General features: G+C 36.8%; 2 protein-coding genes across 2 annotated transcripts in view; both read right to left on the reverse strand.

Moving 5' to 3' along the window:
- The window catches only part of LOC110453868 (deleted in malignant brain tumors 1 protein-like), a 31,605-nt gene extending 19,270 nt beyond the window's left edge, over positions 1–12,335 (reverse strand). Inside the window, exons 1-8 of the mRNA XM_021503053.1 lie at positions 11,906–12,335; positions 8,243–8,333; positions 5,297–5,412; positions 3,756–3,950; positions 2,885–3,020; positions 1,800–1,918; positions 1,176–1,328; positions 18–350 (exon numbers count right to left, since the gene is read on the reverse strand). Of these exons, the coding sequence (XP_021358728.1) occupies positions 18–350; positions 1,176–1,328; positions 1,800–1,918; positions 2,885–3,020; positions 3,756–3,950; positions 5,297–5,412; positions 8,243–8,333; positions 11,906–11,984 (1,222 nt within the window). The 5' untranslated portion in view covers positions 11,985–12,335. The remainder of the gene's footprint in view (positions 1–17; positions 351–1,175; positions 1,329–1,799; positions 1,919–2,884; positions 3,021–3,755; positions 3,951–5,296; positions 5,413–8,242; positions 8,334–11,905) is intronic.
- A 1,834-nt stretch (positions 12,336–14,169) lies between these two features.
- On the reverse strand, positions 14,170–16,669 carry LOC110453869 (carnosine synthase 1-like). Its single transcript, XM_021503055.1, has 3 exons — positions 16,535–16,669; positions 15,436–16,292; positions 14,170–14,203 (listed from the first exon to the last, which is right to left on the reverse strand). The coding sequence occupies exons 1-3, from the start codon at positions 16,667–16,669 to the stop codon at positions 14,170–14,172; spliced, it is 1,026 nt and encodes a 341-aa protein (XP_021358730.1).
- Between the last annotated feature and the right edge of the window lie 4,013 nt (positions 16,670–20,682).

Here is a 20,682-nt window from a genome sequence, read left to right on the forward strand (position 1 = left end):
TCCGTGTTTACGGCTACCTGATAGTGATAGTCCCCTCTTGAGAAGTACAGTACGCTCGCTGATACCGAAAACGTTTACCACGGCCACTTTGTACATGCCGAAGTCACGTGTGTTTGGTTCCGTGATCCTGAGCGTGGTTCTAAAACCGTCCACAGCCACATCAGGGTCACGCTCACTGGTGACCTTAGTTGGGGTCAAGGTCAGTGTGTGGGTGTTGTCTTCTGGAATGATGACGTCATTTTTACTCCAATACACCGCGCGGTGTTGGGTACTAGATATAAAATTCATGGACATCACCGCCACGTGCTCTGTCTTTTTGATGGTGACCGTCTGTGATAGAGAAGGCGTTGCTGTAAAAATGAAAATGAAAAGCAAAATAAATGTCACAGCAATCCTATCAAAAGGCATCCGTGCGTCAGTGCACTAGAGCAACGGTTAGAGGCGATCTTGTACGTAATGTATTAGGGATATAGACACCTATCTAAGTCTGTCTGTACCTTTATACTAGAACATCATTAAAATGATACGTCAGGTACACGACATATTTAGACAAGTTACGATCTGTTACATTGTACATGAAAAATGGTTTGGAATATAATTCAAAATGACCTCTTTGGAAACGCTATCAAGTACCAAGTTACTGTGACCATGCTGTTTTAACCCTAGTAGAAACATACTTTGACCACAGGGACCTGATCATTAGTTACAGCTATGTTTGGACCTAAACTAAAGTGTTCAGAGTAATTACACGTTTTAGGGGGTTGGATCAACTTTCGATGTCATCATTGTTTGATCTATATTTTTTACCGAAGGTTGATCTAAGGCCCTAAAACGTGTAAAATTAATCTTTAAACTTTAAGGTCCAAATATACATGTAGCTGTAACAAATTATCAGGTCCCTGACATGTTTCAGGAGCAAATATAATCTTTGATCAGTCGATCGGTCCCCTTACAATTCTTCGAATCAAATTTAGAGTACATGTATATAACTCTTTCTTCAGATGAATTGCAGAAACAAATGACAGAATTTGGTTGTGTTTAATGAATGAAACGAATATCTACAGTTGTTGCGTTAGAATTCAGTCAGCAACTGTAATTAAATCAACTCATAAAATTAAGTTGGTATACAGTGCTGTAGGTTAACGCAATATTTAATATTGATGGTCTCACGATACCCCTAGTCCGGCTGTAAGCCAGATGAAATCCTCGTCCCGGTGCAGTGTCGTCTGTCTTAAACTCGATAACAATGGAATTTCCGGACGCCATGATGACCTGTGGCTCTTCGTGCCCTGATAACTTGGCCAGCACTGGGTCAAACTCGCTATCACCTTTTGATTGACGCGAAAAAATGAAATCAGTTCCAATTCACATAGATAATTGAGTTTACTACATGCAATTCGATTCTTTCATTATTGTATTCAGAGATAATGACCCCACTACAGGATACCGAAAAAAAATGAAAGCAAGCACTATAGACTAACAAATCTCTTATTTTAAAGTAATTATTTATTCATAAAATTAGAATACCCCAACAAATTGTTTTTGTATGTATTGCTATGCTTCAACTGATGGCAAATATATGCAGAAGAATTTTTAAGCTTAGAAAATATTCAAACATATCCTCAATCCTAATATTTGTGTTTTGCGTATTTACCATAATAAGGAAGTATGACCTGAAAATATAAAAGCGATGCAGAACAGTTGCGTCATTGTTTTTCGTAAGCATATATAAAATCTATTGGCTGAATAAGGCTGTAGAATAATTCATTTTTTGACGTTTTGACATCAAAGACACCTACCGTCATAGATGACGAGGTGGTCGTAAGTTTCTTCTATTGACAGTGCATGAATAGTGACCTGTATGACGTCATCATTACATATGTCATCGGAGATGATATTCCATTTACAATCCAATGAACTGAAATATACCATTACTCTGTAGCTTATCAACACAGTTGCATTTCGTGTATTTGCTAGACATACATTTTTCCATCAGGCATGGTGATATGCAAAGGAATAATCCGAAGTTTAAACAAACGTAGTTTAACCTCAACATCGATTACACTGGGGTTATATAACTGTATATTGACCCAGATACCATTGAAAAGGTTCACGGGAATTAAACCAGGTATCTCAGAAGGGACAATGTCCATGATGTAAACTGAGATCAAATTCAAGTATTGCCACGTCCTTAAAGCTAGGACTGGGTCTCAAGTCACAACATAATACACATGTACATAATATGTATAGTGATAAACATCGCTTTTCGTATCAAACATATCAGGAAATATAATATTACCAGTTAGCTCATCTTGTCGACCATAACACCTCCACATGGTCTTCATCAGTCATAGTAGTATAACTAACACTATCTTATGCAAGTACGAAGCTTGTTTGCTTCTAAATACAAAGCTACTATTCATGCACTTAGGAAGCAATGCTTCTTTTACCTAATTTTTAAATAGCATTTATTTTGATAAAGAAACTTTGAAATTGATATACTTTGTTTATTTTCAAGTAAATTGTATTATTTAAAAACATTTTTTTGTGAAAAAGCATTATCCAAATTCCTGACTTTAATTTTATGATGACTAAACTCACTTACTGTCTATATTATATTGTAGTGTATAGTATACATAATATTGTATTGTATAGTGTACAAAATATTGTATTGTAAAGTATACATTATATTGTATTGTATAGTAAACAGTATATTGTATTGTATAGTATACAGTATATTGTATTGTATAGTATACAGAATATTGTATTGTATAGTATACATACATGTAATAGTGTATTATATATTACACAGTATATTGCATTGTATAGTGAAAAGAATATTGTATTTGAATTTTAAAACGTGACAACTAATATCAGAACCTACTTGCTGTATTCTCTTGGGTATCCGGGAGATGTAATGAAGTTTGGTTTCTGGACGGCTATTAGAGTTACCTTCCCACAGGTATCAGATACAGAGTTTCCAATAGTTACACTGTTCCCAGCGTTTGTAGGCAATGCACCTGCAATGAGAGCGACATACTCACTATGTCCAACGTAATTGAGGTGGCAAGAATATTCAGGTATCCTATATGTTTGTATTTTTGAGTCGGTTAGATAGGTGGACTGATTGTTCAGTTCGTGTAAATATATACTGTTAATCAACAATAAAAATGACCAGATAATCTAGGTTTGCATACTTATGTCGTTAACTTATTTAGGTAAATTTATTATGTAAGTAAATGATCAATAATTCGCTTTCATGTTAATAAAGCAAACACGATGGCTATCTCGCTGAGTCGATACACTACAACTATTACTGGTACTCACATTATTTTTATATATTTTTTTACACGAATCACTTTTGTGTGGTTACTATTTCCGGTTCAGGACGTTACCTTTTCTCAACTTCCACCTGAGTATTCTCGTACTAACAATCCATGATAATGAATATATCATGCTACCGGTAGGTGGTATGAAGAAGGATACAGATAATAATCCGATTTTTTTTTCATGAAATGATCTAGGAAATGATGGTGTCATCGACTCGAATCGAACGAAAAAAACAACACTATTATTGCATTCTGTAGAAAACACTTTCGTCTCAAAGTGTTGTCTTAAAGTCAATAATATCGTCGTCATCGAAAAATTGGCTCTTTATCATCATCATTATCCATGCAGCATCAGGAACAATTGCAATAATGATTGCAGTACATTATATTAGAGTAACAGTGGGTTCGAGTATACAAAACATTTACCTTTGGGTGTATTACGATAACGTAGTGTAAAGAATCGGCGGCTGTGGGAGTTTTGTGGGAACAGGACAACTACAGTAGTAAATCTTCCAGATGACCTCCTGGCTTCAAAACCATAACGATGACGACGATAATGAGAATACATCCGATTGTTGTCCCTGACGTATTTTTCAATAGACGGATATTGCGCAGAAGGCCCTGCAGTAACACAACGAAGATGTAAATTAAATTGGTTGGTTGGTGGGTGGGTAGTAGGATTGGTCGGCGGGCTGGTTTGGTGGGTGGACTGATAAGTTGTTTTGGTTGCTTGGTTGCTTGGTGTGGGTGAGTGGTAGGGTGGGTTGGTTAATGGTGTGTGCGTAGTTTTTGTGTTGGGTGGGTAGGTTAATTGGTTGGTTGGGTGGGTGTTGGTTTGGTGTGAGGGTGAGTTGGTGTTTGGGAGGCAGACTGGGCTTGTTGGTTGGTTGGTTGGTTGGTTGGGGGGAGGGGGTGGCTTTGTGCTTGGTGGGTGGGTGGATTGACTGGTCGGTTGGCTCACCAAAGCCAGGGTCACAGGAAGGAGATCGTCGAAAGGAAGGAGCATGGAAGTGGAACAAGAAAAACGACACAGACCCCAAAGTGTTGCATAGCAGAACCTTTATATTCTCTTTAATGTCCACCAAAAAAAAAGACACACAAGACTGTGATCCCCTCCACCCCCTACTCTGAATATGTGTTGACCAATGTATTGCATAAATCATTGAGTAATGTGTACAAGATGATGCACAGTTAACAAGAAATATATTATATTAAGAAAATACTTACTGAGTCGGGATGAACTGATATGGATATACATGTATAAGGAGACATATAACGTAAGCAAATTATTTTGAAACATACCCTGAAATCTAGGTTACATGGCCAATTTATTAAAAAATGGTATAACCTTGACCAGCAGAACCACTTACCTAATTTGAAGAAATATTTAGGTCAAGCAGAATACTTGAAAACAAACTTAGGAATATGGAAAGAGAAATGATATGCAAAGTTAGGAAACTAAATTCTCTATTCTAATAGACTTTAATATATGAAGTGGAAATCATAAATAGATAAATTTTAACATCAAAAATCCCTGTGTATACGTTCATATTCATATGGTAATACATTTTATAGTATAGACATGTAATTCAGTCTTATTGTTCTCTGACACCAAATATCACCTAGCAGACTCCCAATACATTACCTGTGTACATGAAAATATCAAATGTATGCTAGGTGAGACGACACCCCCGAATCCCATCCTGCGCCCATCCCCGATTTTGAATGGGGGCTCATATTAGTCGCATTAGTCGCCCCTTAGGATAATACAATGTATATTAGAACTGTTAGGCGTTTAAAGTAATATATCAATACGTTGTGAGATACGGACGACATTACATCGATATTTAAAATATCTGAAAGAAAACCAGAAAATGTACGTATATAAACGACAATCCCCTAAAGATAGATAGACCTCTGAGTTAAAGTGTATCGCATGTAAACAAAAATATTACGAAAACTGTTACCATCATAGATGCCCACTGAATCCATGTGGCGTATAGTACTCCAGATTTTATCATCCACTTCTACCCCCCCGCCGCAGTCCTCATTTTGTATCACTACAGTACAAATGTGGTCTGAACTGAAAATAAATACATTTATAAATCAGAATTCTGTCGTATCCCATAAGCTGTAAAGTAAGATCTATTGATCCAGTCAACTACGGAACAGTTTATCAGAACCCCGTTTCCTTCCAAAGACATTGACGTTAACTTTCCCACGATGTCCCACTATCCAGTCGGTATCTTACGGAACAAAGAGACTAACCGAATATGTCCTAATAATCGTACAATCCAATGCTGTTGCCGAGAACGAAGGCAGCTGGATGATGAAGGTTCAGCCGTTTACATATGGTTTGACAATTTCGCCTTAAATGAGTTCTAGAAATGTGATTTACTTAAACTATATTTGTAAAAACTATTGTAACGTTCATGTAAATTCACACTAAACTTATAGCTAATATATGTATCAGACATAGTTAGCAGAACGAGTAATTTAAATGATATATAGTATTCAATATAAGTAATATACACTTAAAACGACAATACCATAATTATCAAACTCAAAGTAGTGTAAGTAACCAATATGTGATACTAAGTCAAGATGGGTTGTCAAAGGCATTGACTCTGTCCACCTCTAAGATAGCAGTGTACAATGGCTATACCCTACAAATAACGGGCATGTCTCAGATAAACATGGATAGTGAATTCAACTTGCACAACACACTTACATATATATACATATTTATAAACTACATTTTGATTTAATTTTGGTTAGAAAACCTTTTTTTTCAACAACTGTTTTCTCCAGATTTGGGACTTGTAAAAAACCATGGTTACCATATCAAAAAACACCAAAATATGCCAAAAAACATGATTTTTAACCAAAAAATTTGACCCCCGCAAGTAGTGACTTTTTTCTTAAAACCCGTCTGAAATTAAATACCGCCTACTCGGTAACAGAAATACTCACGTATGAGCATAGGTCATTCCGGTGGACTTTTCACAATATTTACACATGTGCTGAATACAAAAATAGACTACATGAAAAGCTAGCTTTTGTTGTGTAGACACAGATTTGTAAATGCCCAAAACTCTAGTCTCAAACCAAATTCGTTTTTTTTTTTTTAAATTATGAAGCCCACATAGTCCCCTTCATCATGTATATGCCAATTTTAGTGCCGTTTGTTTTTAAATGTTGATACATGTTATATTACAGGGGTTATTCATTGTATCAAAAATATTACCCATGGTCATTGTGCTACTGTACACTGCTACCTAAAGCAGCCACCAATGACTTCATTATTTGCATGGAAATAGTGTGCAAAGTACACGGTCCCAAACTCGGAGTCGGCAACTCAATCTCGCAGAGCTGTATAAAACGGTATGCCCTCGCATCACTAACGGGTTACCGTGACTGTTACGTGGCACAGTCGGTATCCTGAAATATTGGCAAGGTGTGTTACTGTACATACTGAATACCATCCGGCGTATGTTGGTGACGCCCAAGGGCAAATCACTTACCATGCGGGCTGCGGGGGACACGGGTGTCGGAACATCACCGTGACTCCGACTGAGGGCCAATGTGGTTGACCACTCCAACATATTTAGTTAGGACAACATCAGGACGTGTGCTAGTTCCAAAGGGCATGCAATGAGGTGATATTCATCGCTGCCTTCAGACCAATTTTCAACACCTTTTTTAGTCACCTAACTGGGGATGATCTCCAGCCAGAGGGCTAAACATCAGTACGCCAGCTGTCACCTTGTCAGTAGCTTTTTCAAGTCCATATCAACATGAATTTACCGAAACAAAAGTCCTGAATTGTTAAATAAGAGTAAAATTACGTATTTATTAGAGAGCATTACGACGTTCCAATTGAAACGTGAACTTTCAGCAGAAACTAAGATATCTACTCAATTCGCCATATCCCGAAATTTGAAATATGGGGGGGAAAAAGTCATGATTACCCCCAAAAAGAGTCCTAAATGGAGAGGAAGCAAATGAAATAATAAATAGAAAGTACACAACTACACAGGTTGACAGGGGGTAGTTATCATTTACTCTGTAAAGTGTCCCTTAAATCGGCATGGTTCTTTAGGAAGAGTTGTCCGGACAAGGATTTTTCAACAAAGGGCAACAACTCCATAAAAAGGATCGAAATGCAAAATAATACACGGATGCACAACGGCAGAGGGTAGTTACCATATAAATAAACTTTCGCTGAAATCGGCACACAGTTTAGGAGGAGTTGTCGGGACAAACATTTAACATCAAAGGACCATAACTCCATCAAAAAGAATCCGATTGATAAAATGACTACTTGGATGCGCAACATCAGGGGGTAGTTACCATATAGGTAAACTTGCGTTGAAGTCCGCGCATAGTCATAGTTTAGGAGAAACTGTCAGGGCAATGACAACAAGGAGCAATAACTCAATAAAAAAGATAGGAATGAAAAAAGAACATTAGGGGATAGTTGTTTAGTTATCATATCTGAAAACTGTCTTTGAAATTGCCCCCGTAGTTTTGGAGAAGTTGTCCAGACAAATATTTTCTACGGACAGACCGACGGACAGACACGCTGATTCAATTATAACCGACCCCCCACCCCTTTCGTTGCGGGGGTATATTGACGTTATAAAGTGAATACCGACCTGCCATTTCTGAAATAGCAAGACCAAATCAATAGCAGAGATCACCGTCCTCCACATGATTATAATTCAACCAGTGAGGATGTAGAGAAAATGTGCGTCATCGTATATGAATAATTTATAATTACCCTCATGTTAAATTATATGTATTACACTATTTGCTTAAAATGCCAAGATTCAACTTAGCAGTTGTTAAATAGCCCAAATATTTTCCCTTCAACTAGTGTTATGGATATGTATATAATATATAAATGATACCTGAAAGCTCCACTGATGACCAGATCGGTGTAGGTTGCTGATGACGTCAGAAAGTTCTGTCCTCCAACGCATTGGCTCGGGGAAATGATCACTGAAAATATCGACAGTCGTTGTATAAACATTAACTAAAGATTCCATAAAAAGTCAACCAGCTAAAGGAATAAATATTTATAGACACTGATAAAATGTGGACATGTTGAAGCAGATTTAACCTCTATTTGTATCTAAACAGTAAAACCTTTATATTAACTTAAGTTACATTTGAATTTACGATATACTTTGTTTAAAAGTAAACAGAATAGGTATTGGTCAATCGTTGAGTTCAAAAATATAACTTGATTGAAAATAAAATAACTATAAAAATAATTATAAAAGACCGGTTTATCACACTTGACACATCTGACATCTATGTTGATGAATATTCCATTAAAGCCCTTTGTTAACCCTTAATTCCCGAAGGAGACATGTGACATACCAAAACTACAAGTACAATAGTTCGTTAAAAGACTATTGTTTAGAACAATTTAACTCATCTGAATGGTAACCTTTTATTTCAATACACCTTATTTTCGGAAATAAAATAGCTCCTGTTATATGTCCGTATGTGATGCGGGTTTAATTATGGTTCTGCACTGTCCGTCCGTCTGTCCGTCCGCATTTCGTGTCATTGTGTTACCCTTGCTCGGATTATTTATACTTTCGAGGACTGTTGCCCACAACCCAGGGATATGCCTTGCTTCAAGGTTATATCCAAATGGTTCAGGTCATGGTGCATCTTGTCCGACTCATAACTGTGTAGCTCCGACTTTGATTTGTATAAACCACTAGGGGAGTGTTGTCTACAACGCAAGATTCAGTCATGATGTTTAATCAAGGTCACATCCCCAAAGTCAAGATCGCTAACCTGCGTCACAGGTAACACTCTTATGAACTGTGACACAAAGCTTTAGGTACCAGGTAACAATCTTATGAAGTGTGACATAAAAACCCTAGGCACCAGGTAACAATCCTATGAAGCGTGACACAAAGCCTTAGGTCCCAGGTAACGATCTTATGAACTGTGACACATAGCCAGGGGTCTAAGGTAACAATTTTGTTAACTGTGACACAGATTCATGCAAAAAAACAACCAAGTATGACCCGACACACTTTCAAAATGTCAATGTTTCACGATCGCTAATTTAGGATTATGACCTGCGATCAGGTCATCACACACTTTGGGTCAAGGCCAACATGTTTAAGCAACACATACTAACACTGGTTAGACCATAACTCGATTTAACATGTATCAACATGTTGATCATCATTCTCCATATGAATGCTATTCAGTATATTACCTTTGGTGTACAGCACTAACTTCGAAACCGTTAAAGTTTGAACAAAAATAGTCATTAATAATAATTTAGTCTGTATTTTCAATATATCACAGTACAGACGTATTATGTGCACCCGTTTAACGGTGCCTATTTTTTCAGCAAGTCACACGAAATGATCAGCGTCCTACGGAAGCCTATACGTGATAACTATCTCGTTATAACAAGATGGCTATCTCGTTATAACGAGATAAGAAAAACAATCAAGATGACACGTATAGGCTTCCGTAGCGTCCTATGCCTTTTTGGGAAACGAGAGATTGTTTGAATATTTAAATATATTTAGCGACTGTAAACTTAGATAAACGTTAAGGTAAACATACCTGACAATATTCATGTTATTTGTTTTAGAAAAAAGTCGTTTGACAATTTCAATGTGCTGTATTTTACCATTTTGGCCCTAAATAAGGTCTATTGTTATACATCATTTTGTTTCCATTCGGTGAGCTTTGACCCATTGACGTAAATAACATTTCTGTTTGCATAACACGGATGACCCCATCACATTGTGTATTTACACGCTGTCGGGCCGCATTACGTAATACCTAATTCTTTTTGAATTTTTGTTCTAGTCCGCCATCAGAGCATTGTTATTATGGTAGTTCAAATGAACATTAGGCATTATTGCATTTTTGTAAAAGAAAATATATAATAGCAACATATTGCATGTAAAATTCTACAAATTGAATTGTGTTTTATGTTTTTGTTTTGTTGCTACACTGTTGCTAAGACCTCAAACGGAAGTTTCACATGTTCACGCAAAACGCGATGTTCTCTTTACTGCGTTGTCCCTTGCATAAATAAAGAATTATACCAGCGGGGCCTGATCTTTGTTATTTTCACTTGCATCCATGGTTTTAATGCATAAAGGAATGTAAATAAACGAAATGTAATTAATTTTATGAGAAAAGAAAAAAACAAGAAAATAACAAATTTGAACTCAAAATCGATAAAATTAGGGCAAAATAATAAAGAAGGATTTACATGGAGACCCTTGAAAAAGTGCAAAGAGAATAAAACCAGGTGATCCAGTAAGTTAGCGTCTTCTGCTTTATCGACGACACCCGTCGAGTAAGTCAAAAGGTGATGTTTTGTTAAAAACTATAAAATAACTGTTTTCATGTTGATATTCAGTTTAATTCAGTGCTGTCTCATTAACACTGGTGTATGTTAACGGTGACAAAAATACGGGCACTGGCCTTTCAAATAGTGACATAAAATACAACCTTCCCTGCAATAATCCTTTAAATATGTCTACAACAGTGACCTTTGACATTTTTACATAAACTCTTATATTTTGTCCCTCTAAAACATTGCTTTATGAAATATGGCATTAAGACAAGGTGAACATTACCCCTGGCAAAGTGACAACAAATGCTTTTTAATCATCATCAACAGTGAAATATGTTTGAACATGGGTTTCATATAATGACAATAAATTATTCCTTCAAACATAAATCCATGTGATACATTTGTATAGCAACAAAGAGCCAAGCCGTTGTCATGGTCACATTCTTCTTGACTACAGTCGATGTATTAACAATAACTGATAGTTAAGTTTCTTTTTTTCTATCAAAACATGAAGTCTACTAACCATTGTCAAACTGTGGTCCCCGGAGACAAGAATTAAAATCAAAATAAAGTTTTAATAATTTCTTATGTGCAAAGACAGATTTCAAAATGTGATATGAAACTAACCTGCTCAAAAAGAAAAAAAGTTTGACGTATCGCCTTTTTGGCCAATGACTCTCACATGGAACATATGCATATTCATTTAAGGGATTTTAGTTCATAGATAAGTATGTATTGGTTTTTTTGGTTGTTTGATCCTTTGTGATAGAGGGCTTTAATTTTCAAATACGGATACAACGTGACCACTGGGTACTGATATGGAAGAATTCATCGATAAAACCTTAGCTCCCCTGATTGACAACAAACAACGTGATACAACTTGTCGTAGATATCGGATCATCATACAACCGACAGTGTAGCTATATAAATATTTTGTGTCTGTATTCATAAAAACATATTCTCATGCACAATGCAATGTTCTGTGCTCAAGCCCATTTCTCGTGTCCAGTAATTTCAGCAAGTTTAGTTCAAAGAAAATAAGTTTGAGCACAGAGTTAAATTCAGGGTAATACATGGGAACGGGCCAAGTACGTATATTAGAATGATTGCAATAGAAAGTATTGTGATAGCGGAATACAGTAATAAATGTTGTTTGGATTAAGGCATAATTCGAAGAAAATAATTAATAAACGTCTATATTCAAACATGTACCACTTACCTCCTGATGACGTCATCAATAATGTCCAAATCACTATCAGGTAACATTGTATTAGTCCCATTCCATGTCGAGGAGACATCTTGATTACTATGATACACAGATGTGTTACAGAAGTGAGATGACAGCTTTATAAATGCATTTGTAAATGTGACCTCAGCGTATGAAAGAGGCCCGTTATGGGGAACGATGTTTTCAATTCGTCAGCTTTTTAACATCAAAATATTATTTCAATTTTAGAATTAACAAAACAACACACTATCAATATAAGCGCCCGGGCAGTTATTGTATCCCTTACATGAGCGGGCTACTAACACCCCATTATAATTAGTCCTGCATTACTGTGGTTTCTTAACGGATCATCGATCGGTTGGTTCGTTTCTCTTTAAGAAGATCCTTAAAATGTAAATATCCATATCTATGACGTAACCACCAGCCCTCGTTGGCTTCGAGGGGCTAGAATGAATAGTAATTCAGAGATTGGCTGATAATATCATGTGTTATTTGTTAAAGTTTTAGAGAATAATGTGTAGTCCTACAACACAAAGCCGTAGAATTTTTGTATTCGTACACCAAAACATGAAGGGATTTCTTTTTATATATACCTACAACACAAAAACCAACATGTCTTGATGATTTGACAATAGTGATGGCATTGGATTGAATTGGATTTATTAAACAAACTCGATAATTGCATGCAACATGAGGCTCTTTGAGAGGTATTTTGAACAATTATGCATCTTTGTTGAGGTGAATATGTGGTTTTATAGACCATAACTAAAATGATATATAACCATTACGATCACGAAACAACATTGCAGGTCCATATATTAACATATTCACTGAAAGTTTCTCCTTCTTATATACACTTATGCTGTTTATCATTAAAAACAATCAAATATACGAGAATTGTTAAGAGAAATGTGGTGCACTCGGAAAAGACAATTTTGATATTGCCATTGAAGTGACGTCATACATATTATATTGACTTTCTGTTTAAAAAAAACATACATATACCTTTTTGATATGATGAATTGTCGACCTAAACATGAATATAACGTAATAATAGGGGAAGTGTGCACTTATAATTATTAAACACTTCGACAGTTTTAGGGAGCAGCTTTCCTATCAAGAGAACTATGTTTAATGGAGTGTGCTTAAAAAAGTTTTTTTCAGACATGAACATCAATTTGAATATGGGAATATCCTGAGATTTTGTCATTATATTTAACCATTGTAATACATTATATGAATTTCGTGCCTTCCTGTGACCTTGCATTGAAGTGAAAGCGAAAGCAGAGGGTCCTTCCCAGAAGTCACCGATAATGTGACTTTCTCAAAACAGAAATTTAGGCCATGACCAGATATCAGCGAAGCATATGTATCGGACTTTGTCAAAACAGAAATTTAGGCCATGACCTGATGTTGACGAAAATGTATCGGACTTTCTTAAAACAGAAATTTAGGGCATGACTTGATGTTAGCGACAGTGAACGTTACTGGTACATCAACTTTCAGAAAAAACCCTGCACGTGGGTAATAGGAACGGGTTAAACTGAATGCTCTCCGACCAGTCATCCACTTACTATTTCCGAATGCATAGCACCTCTTTTGGGTGTGTCAATCGGAAACCACTCGAGCCTTTCAAAATACCTCATTGTGACCTTAATACTCATTTACATACTTCCTTCCAATCATTAAACTATTAACATGTGATGGTCAAGTGGAGGGCCTTCACGTGCTGCTATATATATATATATATATCACGTGAAATGGTGGGAAATTGTTTGAAATTGGTGATATTCGCAAGAAAGCATTTAAAATATTGCAAAGATAATCTCGATAATCTGCCGCTCGACAAGACCGCCGAATACGGCTATTGCATCTGCGTAATTAGACTAGCTACCAGTCCCTCAGTTTGTATGAAGAAATTATCAACTGCATTTTACTAATAGCATATCTCCCCCTAGTTTAGAGCTTAGGAATCTAGAATCAGACATCCAAGTGATCAAAATTATTTAAGTTATTTTTTTCTAAATAATTCAATATTCTAGAGACGGGGGCCAGTCAGCTGTGTAATAGAGAGATCGCGAGTACATAGCTTGGTAATCGTGTATCTGCTCGAACTATCAGAAAGCGCCGCCCACATGATCATCTTGACACAACGTCACCGTACCTTTCGCTCTAATTGAGTCCCTATACAGAGTCGGTTAGTATTAGGCAAATAAAACAATGTTAAATTGTACGGATGAATCAGATTCCGCTTGTCACATGGTGATATTAGGAGGAGACACTGGAAACCTAAAAGAAACACAAAACACAAAAGGTGATAACGCCGTATTCCGAAATGTTTACAGTGATCCTTGGGTACATTGACGTACAACATCAATTCCGCATATGTCACAGACGCGATACGAGAGAATATGATAGAACAACATCGATTCCGCATATGTCACAGACGCGATACGAGAGTATACAATAGTACAACATTAATTAAATATATATAACAGACGCGATACGAGAGTATACAATAGTACAACATTAATTCAATATATATAACAGACGCGATACGAGAGTATACAATAGTACAACATCAATTCCACATATATAACAGACGCGATACGAGAGTATACAATAGTACAACATCAATTCTGCATATATCACAGACGTGGTACTATACAATAGTACAACATCAATTCCACATATATAACAGACACGATACGAGAGTATACAATAGTACAACATCAATTCTGCATATATCACAGTCGCGATACTATACAATAGTACAACATCAATTCCACATATATAACAGACGCGATACAAGAGTATACAATAGTACAACATCAATTCTGCATGTATAACAGACACGATACGAGAGTATACAATAGTACAACATCAATTCTGCATATATCACATACGCGATGGTATAAAAGAGTACAACATCAATTCTGCATATATAACAGGCGCGATGCTAGAGTATACAATAGTACAATATCAATCCGCATATATCACAGACGCGATGCGAGAGTATACAATAGTACATTTAAAGTTGTAAATATATTACTCTACACGTTTATATTGACGTTTGAACATTTTATTACTCTTTAACTATTTGCATTCTAATATAACAAGATGAGCGGTGTGTGCACAATGTAGTACTACAATATGTAGGTAAAGGTCTGTCACGTGACCTTATTGATGTAGAACAAACTGTGACAGATAAACCGGTACATCAAAGTGTGAGGTATGGATACCTAATACGTCACAGACTTTCAGGAGTGCCGATTTAGCGCTCTCCGGCTTAATTATGACCACTACCACGTTACAAATAGTCTGTCTGTAATATCGCTGTATTTATTACCAAAGAACTGAATTTCACCAGATGTGATGAGCTCATCATTTTGGTTCCTAAGCCGGTGTGACTAAGAATTGTTTGATGCACGGGCAACGAACATGTTATACCCATCACATGGGCGTTCGTTTTATCTACTGGAACAGTTGGTCGAAATCCTGCCGAAATTGCCATTACATACCAAAGCAGATCGATTCTGTAACAGAGGTATATCCAGTTTCGTATATAATCCCCACCCATCCGTCCGTTGATCTCAAGCAGCCCTGGGCCTGTTGACGTCAGCTTCATTTCTACGTTAAAAACAACGTTACGCAGTCCGATGTCAATACAACAGTGGGATGCCGCTGTCCCGAGCTGTGACACTAACGGTTGTGGGAGACCGGATGGCATGGACATCGATGTTTCCATAAAGGACCCTGGTCTTGTAGGACCATTGTCTGAAACAAGGGCGGCAAGTATCTCCCCTTGATAAATAATAACCTCGATATCGTGTTCAGTGCCATCGAAATATTCCATCAACATCATTGGATTCCCATCATCAAGCAAAGTGTCAAGGGTCTTGTTCAAATGGTGCCATCCCTCTTCATCCCGAATCAGCACCACTCCATCCCCGTCTGCCCCATGCTCTGGCTTACATATAGCAGGGAATCCAACAGTCCAAATGGCAGAGCTTAACGTAACCTTGCATATAAACTTAGCAACCCTGCCGGTGTACTTATTCGTTCTCGGGAAATGATGAACGCCATCAGTTTGTTTCTGCAAGTAAATGTGTGTTGAATTTTTCTTCCAAGCATTCGTTGCTCCCGTTACGCCAACACCTCCGGTCAGCTTCAGTTTCTCGCATACAAAAGCAGCAATGGGTCCACATATATCAGTGAATGTACAACACCCGTCGATGGAGAGATCAGCATCTGACAATTTATCAATTATTCTCTCGGCGTGGACTTCGTCCTGTCGATGCTCAGTAAAATCATACTTGATGTATGAATATACATCTTCTGAAGAAAAAGTATTGGGTTTGGATTGAACCAGGACGAGCTGTAAATAGAGTACAAGCTTTGTCAGCGTCACAATAGACACAATACAGTCAGGAGAACAAAGACATATTCAAACAATACCTTCTTCTCAAAGAAAACTACAAACAACAATAACAATGAGAATAAAGTAGAACAAAAACAAAGCCAATATAAAAGACAAAGCTTGCCTTGACTTTATTATCAAATTATCACACTTACAAGAACAGGGAATAATGGGTTATTAATTAGTATGAAATCAATTACTTTGATGCCATAATTCTTCAAGGTGGTCCGAATCCAAGTCCAACTGATCTGTTCGTCGCCAATAACAAGAATGGTTTTGTTGTCCAACACGTGTCGATGCGATGCCGGCAAACTTGTTTTGCATAACGGATACATTGTGTGACACTTCTACGTGGGTAACGTAAAGCTGGCCTTTATACAACGGACATATCTGGTATAGTTTGATTTGGGGATATTTAATCTAGGTATGTGTACAAAATCGTAGAAGTCGTAGAATGAGATTATCTTGGTTAATAGACAATGTCTCTCGTAGGGTCATACAGGAAGGTCTAATGGGACCTAAACCGGTGTTTGACAATAGAACAAGGAAAATATGTATAACAAATCGAGTTTTGTACAGAACCACCAACTTAGATCTCTTTTCATCTTTCAAACCCAGTGTCTTTCTTTTTTTATCCTAACACCTGTATAGTTCTTCATTGGTTTTAAATATTAATTATACAGTAATGTTTCAAATATTTCTTATAATGTTGGTTCATGAACAGTTGGAGTAAAATGCAAAATCTTGCCTTGAAATGGGTCATTTGCCTGATTATGAATGCAAACGTTCAGAGCAACATTGTCCTTTTATAAATAATAAAGATTTCTCATGAAAGCATATTACACAATTTTCTGACGTACCTCATCAAGTTGAAGATGAAACCAGATGTACGGATAAAATATGGAGACAGACATCGATAAGGTATACAAGTTTCAACATACAACGATGGTACGACTGATATTTACCATATGAAGTAATTCATCTTTTAACATTTTTCATTTTGATTTGTATGTAAAATACAGTAGATACTGACCTTCAATGACCACGTCAGCTTTTGTCGCTTGCTGTTCCTGACTGAGAGTATGGCACTATTCTGTATGACCGAAGTCATATTAAGTTTTCGGGGAGTATGTTGTAAGTATATATTGAAAAACCGACATTAAAACGTATACCACATATAAAGATAGAGTTTACGATAAAAACATTATTTCGAATGGTATCAATAATCGTTAATATTAATAAGGATTATCTTGTATAGCGACACATGTAAAAGTGAAGAAATGTCTCACTTTTGTCTGATTTTAATTTCAGACGTATTGGTATGGCCTGGAACATTTGTATTTAATATTTAGACAAGATCACTTAATTCATTATGTTAAATCCAATGTCTTAGGGTAACATTTTTGGTTTGTGTCTCGTGAAGTTAATTTAGTAAGTGTTAATGTCATAATATGTGTCACCACGTTGTATAACCTTGTAAGTCACTTACAGCTGCCGGTGAATGTGTTGCTATCGAGAGTCTGTTGCACTGATATTGCACAGTAAATCAAATTCCAGTATATGAGACTGTATACTGCAATTTACAGTGATACGACCAGTGTAGGAATATAGTTGGTACAAGGTAAACAAACATGGCCGCCAGTCACATCCGATATCAATAGGCTAACTTTCTGGGTTCGTTAGTATTTAGCAATGTATGTCATCGCAAAAAATAAAGCAAATTGACAAATTATGACAAAATAAATTTATTATAAGACGTGTAGGTACCACAAAATTATTGTAAGTGCCATTCTGGATACGAAATTACCAAGTGTGTCAACGTCATCACACAGGGGCTCGGTTTCGAGATTTTGAGTTATGCATAACATCAGTGAATAACCACAACACTACAATTCAGCATTTATAAAACCTTGTAAAAGTCGAGAGTATCGACAAAGTTTTAGAATGTGTATAAATACCCTTTAAAGTGTTGTGGTTCTTCTGTGTTGTCATCCATTACTTAAAATCACGACACGAGCCCCTGTGAACGTCGTCTGCTAGCGATGCTAATCTGACCGACATGGAATCTGTTTCAAACGAAATGTCCTTGGAATCGTTATCACCTTCTGAAAGGACCACTTTAATTAAAAATGTCCGAGTATATATGCTTCTGAAAATAACGTAATATTCCAGTCGATGGAAACATAAGCGTTTCCGAGGAAATAATCAAGTCCGTTCAGCGCCGCATCACTTCAAAAAACATGTAATCTATCAATGCGCGAAAAAACAGCATTAATTTTAAACAAGCAGAGGTTATGCAATAATTTACAATTTTTCAACATATACACACTCATTAGAAATAAATAATAAAGTTAAGTTTGTGTTCAAACCATTTTATGTGCGTGCGGTTTTCAATGATACGAGGGACTATATTATTTCCTTTGGAATTTTCGGCTGTTCTAGGATTTGAACTTACTGACGTCACTGATATGATAAGCGGGAAATTCAAACGTATTTTTGCTTCAGTTACTATACAAAACAAACTATATACATGTAAATGTAAATATAAGCATTGAACTGTTACCAGATGCAGTATACAGTCGATATGAATGCAATAAATATATAAATATATGGTCATATCATAAACGTACATCGCTCGACTGCACAGGTAACACCAGAAAATCGCGTGACAGAAAAAAGAACGTACCACAGCAAGTCTCTGCATAGTTAAATATGTGTGGTGTGAAGATGTATAAGAGTACAGTTAACGTTTAAAGTATATTTTTAAGCATTGAACTGTTACCGGATGCAGTATACAGTCGATATGAATGCAATTTGGGTGACAGATAAATATAAATATAATGTTTATATTTACATTTATATAGTTTGTTTTGTATAGTAACTGAATCAAAAAGACGGGGCGGTGAGGCCGATTAGCGTGTCCTTTTAACTGCCTGGGGCCGATGGGACCGATGTGGTGTATAGGCGACTGTGAATTAAACATATTAAATTTTACATATTGACTCCCGCCTAGGATATACACTGATATGATATATAATGTCATACCTGAGAGTTATGACGTAAATATATCAAAGTGTGACGTCATAATTACGTCAGACCCGGAGAATACCATGACAGGTCCGTGGATAAGGACGTTTCACCGGAACCAGAAAGAAGAAAAGCGTTTGTTCCTGTTCCGCTTTTATTTCATATGTCACCTGGAGAAGCTGAACCCTATTACTATTTCAAGTTGCTTTTCCCTGCAACTCTCACTAGAGAAATCATTCGCCATTCAAACACGTAAGTTGAAATGATAAAAAACATTGCTTTTCTTACGGTCACCATATACTTTTTTTCCAGATACAAGTCTAAAGAGGACGCGAGTTTGACCCTACCCCCATCGGAGAACTACAAGGAACAAATGTAGTTATGGAGCTCCTAAAATAGGCTTCTCTTCTTGATAAAGGGTATCACGTATTCTGTGATAGCTTGTTCACCTCTATGAACCTTGGACACAGACTTCTGCAACATAACACAAACTTTACAGGTACGTATATAGCCTCATATCAATAGCACGGACAATACAGCTTTTTGACAAATTTGAACATATGAGTCGCCGTACGTATCAATCATAGAGGACGGTGTTAGAATTATTTTGTATCACACTTACTGGCTATCGGATTCTTGGAAGGGACAAATTGGGAGAATATGCATATTTTGTAAAGAGGAATGATGTGTATTTCAATAGTTTTACACAATGACACGTCTACTTACCTTTTTACGAATAATAACTTTGCACTCAAAATGAATACATTAGCTTGTATATTAGCACAAATTAAACTGTATTTTACAGAGACTTTAAGGAAGAATCGGCCTATGCCTAACTCCATCAAACATGCGGTCCAGCAAGTTAGCACTGTCTACATGCGACGCGGGGACTGCTTGTGCATGTCTCACTTTGGTGTGGAAGACAAGAAACTAGTACGGGTCTTGTCGACAAGTCTACCTGCACACTATCTTGCATCAGGAAAACCCCGTGCCATTGCCTCATATAATAAGAATATGAGAGAAGTGGATTTGAATGATGGCCTGCTTCATTCCTACGGAAAGCAAAGGAAGCGTCGAAAATGCTTCAGAATTCTCATAATTCCTATATGTGGATAAGGAAAATACGACGCAGAAAGTGAGAAGTCGTCTGCAGTTTATTCAAATTGTAATAGAAGCACTCGCTGGAAAGAAGAAAACCGACAATCCTCGCCGTCGAGTTGTTGCAAAAAAGGCTTCACTCATTGTTTTACCGCAAAAGGAGGAGAAAGACATCTGTGTCTGTTCCTCGCGTATGCGCCATGGCCGTGGATCCGTCGTCGGA

The sequence above is a fragment of the Mizuhopecten yessoensis genome, unplaced genomic scaffold (assembly GCF_002113885.1).
Source record: "Mizuhopecten yessoensis strain PY_sf001 unplaced genomic scaffold, ASM211388v2 scaffold7529, whole genome shotgun sequence".
Taxonomy (NCBI): domain Eukaryota; kingdom Metazoa; phylum Mollusca; class Bivalvia; order Pectinida; family Pectinidae; genus Mizuhopecten; species Mizuhopecten yessoensis.